General features: G+C 33.1%; 1 protein-coding gene across 1 annotated transcript; it reads left to right on the forward strand.

Annotated features, from left to right (window-relative positions):
* Nucleotides 1-8,779: 8,779 nt before the first annotated feature.
* On the forward strand, nt 8,780-9,828 carry LOC134281604 (heat shock 70 kDa protein 12A-like; the record flags this gene model as incomplete). Its single annotated transcript, XM_062764042.1, has 1 exon — nt 8,780-9,828. A coding segment is annotated over one exon (1,049 nt), but the record flags the coding sequence as incomplete, so codon positions are not given.
* Nucleotides 9,829-10,037: the final 209 nt, after the last annotated feature.

The raw sequence follows: 10,037 nt of genomic DNA on the forward strand, positions 1-10,037 counted from the left end.
CGGGGTCAAATTTTTACATAGAATATATAGGAAAAATCTTTTAAAAACTTTTTTTCAAGAATTTCAGAGCCATGATTAGTCATATTCATTTGGAAGCATTCTCATATAGTGTAATTCAAATTTGCTCAAATCATGACCTCTGGGGGTAGGTGGGGGTCACAACATGGAATCCAAGTTTTACATAGAAACATAGTACAATTCTTTAAAATTCTTCTTGAGATTGGCCAAGCCATGATTAGTCACTTGTATAGGGAAGCATTCACAGGTAGTGTAGATTTAAGTTTGTTCAAGTCATATCCCTGGGGGCAGGGCGGGGCCACAATGTAAGTTCAAATGTAAAGGGCTATAAAGCCTAAGGTTGTCAAAGAAATATGCAAGCATCCAATTTAGTAGATTCAAGTTTTTTCAAATCATACCCTCTCCCATTAAAGTTTGGGTTTTGGACCACTTTTGGTTTTAAACTTTTCAATAATAAACTGATTTTTTTTTTTTTCCCGGGTGCTCGGGTTTAGGTATGGCGCTTTGGGCCCTATTTTTTTATTTAACTGTTTTCATGGGTTTTATATTGGTTGGTTGGCGCTGAGTATCTTAATTTAAACATACAAATTAATTGATACAAATGCACTAACGCTACATAAAATTAGAATTAAATAGATTAAAATAAATATTGCGTATTTATCAGTGCAAGAAACAATTCACATTGATTTATTTCTTGTACCTTATTTTGTTTTGAGGGGATGATTCATTTTCATTCATTAATTGACAATACTTCATTATCTAAATTATTTGAAGGCCACAACAAGTTTTTTTTTTTTCATAAAAGTTTTCAAAAATTTCTTAATAATATAAAAATAAGTCTGCTAATAAGGGAGCCAAATTTTGTCCCCATGGGAATTCCAATAGATTTTTAATCCCTGGTCTCCAAAAACCACATAGATATTGTCAATCAAAAACTAAGCATCTTCTTATTAACTTCAGAGTACTTATGTGTGCAATCAAATTGTTTTAACAAAATAATTTTTCAAATGACCAATGACCAATGACGAGGTAAGTAAACTTTCAGTTCCATTTTTTTTAAGAAGCAGCTGTGAATAATATCAAAAAGCCTGGATTTTAATTTGTCGTGGGGAAACAAAGTTCCAAAGTTTTCAGTCTAGTAAATCAAATTTCCAAAATTTTAACTGTATTAAATCTAAGTTCCTTAGTTTTCAATCTAGTAATTTAAAGTTCCAAATTTTTACTATAGCAAATTAAAATTCCAAAGAGTTTCCCTAGTAATCAAAGTTTAATGTTTTTTGCCCCTGAGCTGAAAGCTAAAGTGTGATTTTCTATCACATTTTGTCCGGGGTCCGTCTGTCTAACCGTCTGTCTGTCTAGATGTCTGTTAACTTTTAATTTTTATTTTCACTAAAACCACTCGGCCGATTTCAACCAAAATTGTCACAAAGTTCCTTGGGTGAAGGGAAACAAGTTTCTTCAAATGAAGGGCCACGCCCCTTTTTAAGGGGAAATAAAACAGAAATAGTGAAAATTTGGTGGTAGTTTTAAAAATCTTCTCCATAACCACTAAGCCAGGAAAGATAAAACTTATAAAGGGATCCTCAGGTAGTGAAGATTCAAGATTCATGACCCCTAGGGGTAGGGCAGGGGCCCCAATGGCCACCAAAATTTTACACAGAAATAGAAATGGAAATTATTAAAAATTTTTTTTCTCAAGAATAGCAAAGCCATAAATGATTATATTTATATGGAAGCACCTTCAGACTATGAAGCGGGGCTTCAATGGTTTGGGACAAAGTTTTGTACAAAAATTATAAAAAATTTTGAAATCTTCTTTAAGAATAGCAAAGCCATGATTAGACACATTTATATGGAATCATCATAAGGTAGTGTAGATTCAAGTTTGTTAAAATCTTGACCCCTTGAGGGGGGCGGGTCTACAATGGCTGATCAAATTTTACATAGAATATATAGGAAAAATCTTTTAAAATTTCTTTTCAAGAATTTCAGAGCCATGATTAGTCATATTCATTTGGAAGCATTCTCATATGGGAATTCAAATTTGCTAAATCATGACCTCTGGGGGTAGGTCGGGGTCACAACATGGAATCCAAGTTTTACATAGAAACATAGTACAATTCTTTAAAATTCTTCTTGAGATTGGCCAAGCCATGATTAGTCACTTGTATATGGAAGCATTCACAGGTAGTGTAGATTTAAAGTTTTTTTCAAGTCATATCCCTGGGGGCAGGGCGGGGCCACAATGTAAGTTCAAATGTAAAGGGCTATAAAGCCTAAGGTTGTCAAAGAAATATGCAAGCATCCATAGTTAGTAGATTCAAGTTTTTTCAAATCATCCCCTCTCCCATTAAAGATTGGTTTGGACCATTTTTGGTTTTAAACTTTTCAATAATAAACTGATTTTTTTTTTTTCCTAGCCACAGTGCTGGTTAGGTTGGCCCATTGGCCTATTTTTTATTTAACTGTTTTCATGGGTTTTATATTGGTTGGTTGGCGCTGAGTATTTTAAATTTTAAAACATACAAATTAATTGATACAAATGCACTAACGCTACATGAAATTAGAATTAAATAGATTAAAATAAATATTGCGTATTTATCGTGCAAGAAACAATTAATTGATTTCATTTTTTGTCCCTTTATTTTGTTTTGAGGGGATGATTCATTTTCATTCATTCTGTGTACCCTCAGGTGAGCTATTGCTATCTGCTTTCGTCCGTCGTCGTGCGGTGTGTGTCATGTTCGGTGACATTTGAACATTTTCAGCTTCTTCTCTGCAAACACTCGACTAATTACGACCAAATTTAGCATAAAGCATTTATGGATAAAGGGGGGACAAAAATTTTAAATTCACGGTCCCTACCCCTAGGGCAATTTAATGAAATTATCATAAATCTTCTTCTTTACTCCTGGACATCAAGCAGTCAAAATGTTAGCATGAATGTAAAAATATTGAGTACTCGACCAAAACTATGAAATTCATGGCCCCAGGGTTAGAGGTTCTAAAATTAGGCCGGGGGTCAATTATTTTTTGGTGAAAATGCATAATTTCTTTAAAAATATTCTTTCTGCATTAGGTATTAAAAAAACTAACAAACTACATAATTATGATGAGGAAAAATGTTCTTCCAAAATTGTAAATTTCATGGCCTCGGGTAAGGGATTTTGGTGTTTAGAGATGGGCTCTATTGATTGTATAGAAAAATGCAGAAATTATTTGAAAATTTTTTTACTCCTGGGTATTAAACAAACTAGCTATGTATATAGTTATGATGAGCAAGCGTGCCTTTACCAAAATTTTACTTTTTATGGCCCCAGGATCAGGCTTTCTCTTGTTGGACGGGGCTCTATTGATTATATAGTGAACAAACATTAATTATTTGAATCTTCTTCTCTGCTCCAGTGAATTAAGCAGATGAACTACATATACATGTATACATGTATAGCTATGATGAGCAAGGGCCCCTTTTTCAGATTACAAAGCCCCTAGGTCAGGGGTCCAAAAGGGGGGGGGGGGGGGTGGCTCTTCTTACCGGTATATACTGCAAATGAATTAATTGTTTGAAATCTGCTCATTGGTATTAATAAATTTTTTTTTTTTCAAACAGTTTCCTTTTCCCAAAATTGAGAAATGTATGAAAGATTTGGGGGGTTCATGTGGGTTGTGGCACTACTAATTATTGCTTAATATTACTTATTACTTGAAATGCATTTTTATTTCCTACATGTACCCGTTTGGTTTTAAGAAACTAAACTAATCAATTAATTGCAAAGTGTGTAGTTGTGATTACAATGTAGCAATGGTCTCTTTCAAATTGTGAATGCCATGGCCTCTTGTTTGAAACATGAACCATATTCAATCTTTAAAAAGTTGTTGCATTATGCTCAGGTGACCTATAGCGGGCATTTTGTTTATGAAATATCATTTTGATACCAAGAAAAGAGCTTCTCAATAAAAAGCCTTCTTTCATCATGGACATTTCGATTTAATTGCATCAAAAAAGAAAAATTTTCCTCTTCAATCCAGTTCCAGAAAATTCATTTACCGGTATACTGTGCATCTTTTTATAAATATCTGATTCTTATTTTAAATTAGTTCACAAAAACACAATCAGTAAATACATGTAAAAAGTATTGTCAATTCAGTAAATGCATACATTTCTAAAATGAAAACAGTATATACAAGTATTTCCTAAAGGGAAAACAGTATAATACATTTATGTCACGTATTTCCTTAAATATTTAGGAAAAACTGAAATCCTGATTACACGTACTATAAATTTGAAATTTCGTTATGCATGCATATATATTTTTATACATAAAAACTAATATATTTGTATGCTTTGCTTTCTTGAAGTTAAGTTTTTGTTGATGACTCCAAATTTGATTTTGACTCTTGTTAACAATTTTCAGCATTTGTCCAGAAAAACAACACTAGATGACATATTAGGGAAAACAATTCCAGCCATGGACGTTTTCTCCATGTCGATAAAATTCTTAAAAAATCATGTGATGAAGACCTTGAGAGATAGATTACCTACTATAATTCTGTCTGATGTAAGGTTCGTACTGACCGTTCCAGCGATTTGGACGGATTCAGCAAAGGAGTTTATGCATGAAGCTGCAGAAATGGTAAAATATCAAATTCAGTTATTATTAAAACATTTTCATTTTCAAAAGATTTACTCATTCTATTAACAGAATTTTTTAGTGGGCTCCATTAATATAAGAAATAATTCTGTATAACCAGGTTTTTTTTAATATCGAATCTCTTTATTATTTAAAATTATTTATACAGTATATATATATATATATATATATATATATATATATATATATATATATATATATATATATATATATATATATATATATATATATATATATATATATATATATATTATATTTTATATATTATAAGAGACGAGAGGGGCTTTCCGATTGTCATTAGAAAATTAAAAAAAAATGTTTGAGAAAACAGGTTTCTAACGAGTATGTTTTATAGGACTTGTTTCCAATTTACTTGTTTTCAGGAAATAAACAATGCTCGAAGGAAATTGCTTTTCCCGTTAGTCGATGTCTAAAAAAACTCTTTTAAAAGACATATTTTTGAACCAGCAAATTTATGTTATCGTTTTTATATAAACTTATGTGAATCCGTAAGATATGAGATGAAGAATTTGCTTTGGGTATGCATACGGATTACTTGATCCTCCAGTGATGTCATAGGTTTATGCTTTATTCAAAATTTAAAACAAAGTCTTGAAAAAATGCTTTTTAATAGAAAACTGTCTTGTGACTGCCGTATGACTGTTTGAGACTATTCTAGCAGTCCAAGAAAGCAGACCGTCTTGGGACTGTTCTCCGAATGCTTTCTGTCAGGTTGGGTTTACAGCTGGTTGGCACTAATTTTGGAAATACACGGACAAAAGGTGTACAGATGGACTTGCGGTCAGTCTGAACTACGGGACGATAGACACATGTATCTCGTCCACTCCCTTTCCAACTGTTTATAAAGTAACTTAGAAAAATCTTGTAGCTTTGAAAACATTTTTTTTGTATGATATGCATTATATTCATTTGAAATATACGCTCATGAAATAAATTTCAGAAATTGATTTTCTAGGCTGGGATAGCATCAAACAGACTTATTATTAAGCTCTGGAACCTGAAGCTGCATCAATACACTGTCAAAACATTCCAACTGAAATACTCACGAGTGGTGCAGGATTGAGCATTTCAGAAGTAGGAACCAGTACCTAATCGCCGATATAGGAGGTAAAGTCTTTGATTTTTCTTTTTTCTTGTAAAAAAACTATCTCTCAGTCTCTAACAAAAAGTAGGAAATTCAGCAAGATATTTCTTTTAAAAGTGATTTCATTTTTTCTTAAATAAGAACACTTTTTTTTAATGTTTTTGTACCTTGTTACAATTTGATGAGGATATATAGTTTTTTCTTATTTCAGGACCGATAATACATACAAAGTTTTTTCACCTAAGACATATGGAATGAAAAATCTACATTCCACAAAAAAAGTACACGACAAGAGAAACTATGATAAAAATGTTTAATTTTCACTCATTCAAGTTATTTTTTCTTCAAAAACATTTCTCAAAGATTAAGGAGAATTAATCATGTTTTAAAAAAACCATCTCTCAGTCTCTAACAAAAAATAGGAAATTCAGCAAAATATTTCTTTTAAAAGTAATTTCATTTTTAGCTCACCTGAGCCGAAGGCTCAAGTGAGCTTTTATGATCATGATTTGTCCGTTGTCTGTCGTTGTCGTCTTCGTCATAGTCGATGTCGTTGTTGTAAACTTTCAAATTTTCATCTTCTTCTCAAGAACCACTGAGCCAATTTCAACCAAACTTGGCGCAAAGTATCATTGGGTGAAGAGGATTCAAGTTTGTTCAAATGAAAGGCCACGCCTTTTTCCAAGGGGAGATATTCATGAATTTGATAAAAATTAATGGCATTTTTAAAAAAAATCTTCTTCTCCAGAACCACTTGGCCAGGAAAGATGAAACTCATGTGGAATCATCCTCAGGTAGTGTAGATTCAAATTTGTTCAAATCATGACCCCCGGGGCAAGGGTGGGGCCAAAATGGCTGACCCAAGTTTTTTATAGGAATACATAGGAAAAATCGTTAAAAATCTTCTCCTCCAGAACCACTGGGCCGGGAAAGATGAAACTCATGTGGAATCATCCTCAGGTAGTGTAGAATCAAGTTTGTTCAAATCACGACCCCCAGGGCAAGAATTGGGCCAAAATGTTCGACCCAAGTTTTACATAGGAATATATAGGAGATATATTTTAAAATCTTCTCCTCCAGAACCACTGGGCCAGGAAAGATGAAACTCAAGTGGAATCATCCTCAGGTAGTGTAGATTCTAGTTTGTTCAAATCATGACCCCCGGGGCAAGGATGGGGCCAAAATGGTCGACCCAAGTTTTACATAGTAATATATAGGAGATATCTTTAAAAATCCTTCTCACGCAGCACTGTTAAGGCTTACTATGAGAAATCAACGGAAAATAAAGTGCAAAAAAACGGGAAATTTTTAAAATTGAATTTATTTTTATTCAGCAATTCTATTATCACAGAACTTAAATACTTATGGAAATAGCATGGTATAACATACTCTGTACTGTGTAGAGTTTGGTCCCATCGATGGACAGTCACGTGATGAACGCATAGCAGGTACACGGAATGTAGGTCAATAACAAATTTTAATATCGCAAGGGCATACCCTAATTGGAATTAAAAATTCAAGCTATTAATAGTTTCTGTGTACTTTGTAGTTTCTGAAAAGTGCTGCTGCTTTGAATAGAATTCGCCGTTTAATACTTAAATGTTTAACTAAATAGGCCAATGTCGAAATATGTTAGAATTTTACCAAATATTTTGTGCACTTATGAAATCACGGCCTCGATTTAAAGAAAGCAGCAGCACTTTTCAAGTTAAGGAATATATCCTTTATCTATATTTAAAAAATGGTTCAGATCTATTTAGTGTATGCCCTTGCGAAAGTAAGATTTTATGAGACATCTCGATGTAAAATATACGTAACCTGTACATAAAACACGACATAATTAATAAAATACATTCTCTTTGTAGTTAATTAACAATCGCTCTAAACAAAGGCTTTACGTTGGTATTAATCCACTATTTAAAATATGTAAATAATATTCCGTTTGATAATAAAACACATTTTTCGTTGATAAACAATTTCTCAATTTGCCTCTCACAGCACATGAAGTATGTCATTTTTACCAGTATGACGTCATGTTTAAAAGTTCATCGCGACGAGTGCTTTGTCTACAACAAGCTACATGGGATTTAACTAGCAACTTTTTTTAATGCATTGATAAGTTATAATGTTGTTTATTATGCTAATTCTGTTCAGCGTTGCAGATTATTTCTTTTACACGTATTATGAGAACTACAGAAATGTCATATTTTTGTCTGACGTCATAATATACTTTTCCCGTATAAATTAGGCCCCGCCCCCTTATTCAAGCCTTAACAATGCTGCGCAATTACCACTGGGCCAGGAAAGATTTAACTCATGTGGAATCATCCTCAGGTAGTGTAGATTCAAGTTTTTTTTTTCAAATCATAACCCCCGGCCCTGGGTATAGGGTGGTGCCAAAATGGCCGACCCAAGTTTTACATAGGGAAACCTTTTAAAATCTTCTTTTCAAGTACTTAAAAGCTATGATTAGTGATACCCGGGGTATTTATATGGAATCATCCTAAGGTAGTGTAGATTCTAGTTTGTTCAAATGAAGAACGCCTGGAAGGGGAGGGGGGTTAATTCAAGCCCGATGTGCTCAGGTGAGCGCTGTGGCCCCTGGGCCTCTTGTTCCTTTAATAAGAACACTTTTTTATGTTTATGGACATTGTTACAATTTGATGAGGTTATAGTTTTTTCTTATTTCAGAACCGATGATACATAAAAAGTTTTTTCACCTTAGACATAGGGAATGAAAAATCTTCTACATTCCACAAAAAAGTACACGACAAGAGAAACCATGATAAAAATGTTTAATTCTCACTCATTTGAGTTATTTTTCTTCAAAAACATTTCTCCAAATCTAAGGAGAATTAATCATGTTTTAAAATATATGATGATGACTGATAAATATTTTGATATCTCATTATAGAAAAAGAATCATTTATCACATATCCTGCTTTAATGATTATGGATATTGATTGCTTTCTGAATAGCTATTATTTGTGCTTGTTAAATTTAGGTGGTACTGGTGATTTTACTGTTCACGAAAAGCTCGACAATGGAAAACTAAAGGAAGTTAGCAAAGCAAGCGGTGGAGCTTTTGGTGGAATAAACGTCGACAAAAGGCTTTTCCATTTTTTTTCTAAACTCTTTGGAGAGGAAGCCTTTACGCAATTAAAATCAGAGGAAATATGCGATTACCTTGATATCTTTAGAGATTTTGAGATAAAAAAGCGAACAGTTACAGATGATTGCGAGAAGAATTATGTTATAAGATTGCCATCATCACTTTTGCAATTTGCATCGAACAATAATCCAGGTTTCAGAAAAAATGCCGAGAGTACAGATTTCAAGGGACATGTCAATTTTTGGCACGATAAACTAAAGATTGACTCAACTCTCATGAAGTCTCTCTTTACAGAATCTATACAGAATATAACGACACATATTGAAGGCATTTTGCAAGGTTTTCCTAAAGTGAGGCAAATCCTCCTTGTTGGTGGATATGGAGAATGCATTATTCTGCAAGATGATATAAGGAAATGCTTTCCACAACAGGACTTAATCATTCCTCAAGAATGCGAACTAGCAGTGGTTAAAGGAGCTGTTCTTTTTGGACATGATTCAAAGGTTATTTTTGAGCGTATACTAAGGTATTCTTACGGTACAAATTCACACTCTAAATTTGATCCAAGTGTTCACTGTGAAGACAGGAAATACGTTGATGATTATGGAATCACGAGATGCAGGGGTTCCTTTTACACTTTAGTAAAAGCGGGAGAAAAAATAACATCGAAAGGGCACATCATTTCTAGTGCCATTTTTGCTTTGAGTAAAAACCAGTCGGAAATAGAATATAAGATATTTTACACGGAAAAAACAAATACAATTTACCTTGATGATGACTGCAAATTTCTCGGGAAATTAATTATACCTCTTACTGGTGACAAGGATACAAATAGAAAATGCAATGTTTCCTTTACGTTTGGACTGACTGAAATCTGTTGCAAGGTGACAGAAAAGAGTTCTGGAAGGGATATTGAGGCAAAATTTGAAATGTTGGAGTGAATATAGAATAAGTCAGAATATATATTTGATATAGAATAGCTGTTGCAAACTTTCAATTTTAAACTCGATGAATAAACAATCAACTTAATGTACAATAAAAATACCACACTTTTGAAAAAAAGACTTTGAAAGGTTAAAAACATGAACTACATTTGATTGTTGGAAAGCTGTCGCATGATACCTGGCTAGTGAGCCTCTTGTTCTTAAAA

This window comes from Saccostrea cucullata, unplaced genomic scaffold (assembly GCF_032062105.1).
Source record: "Saccostrea cucullata isolate Sc308-1 unplaced genomic scaffold, CSIRO_AGI_Scuc_v1 ctg5758, whole genome shotgun sequence".
In the NCBI taxonomy this organism is placed as follows: domain Eukaryota; kingdom Metazoa; phylum Mollusca; class Bivalvia; order Ostreida; family Ostreidae; genus Saccostrea; species Saccostrea cuccullata.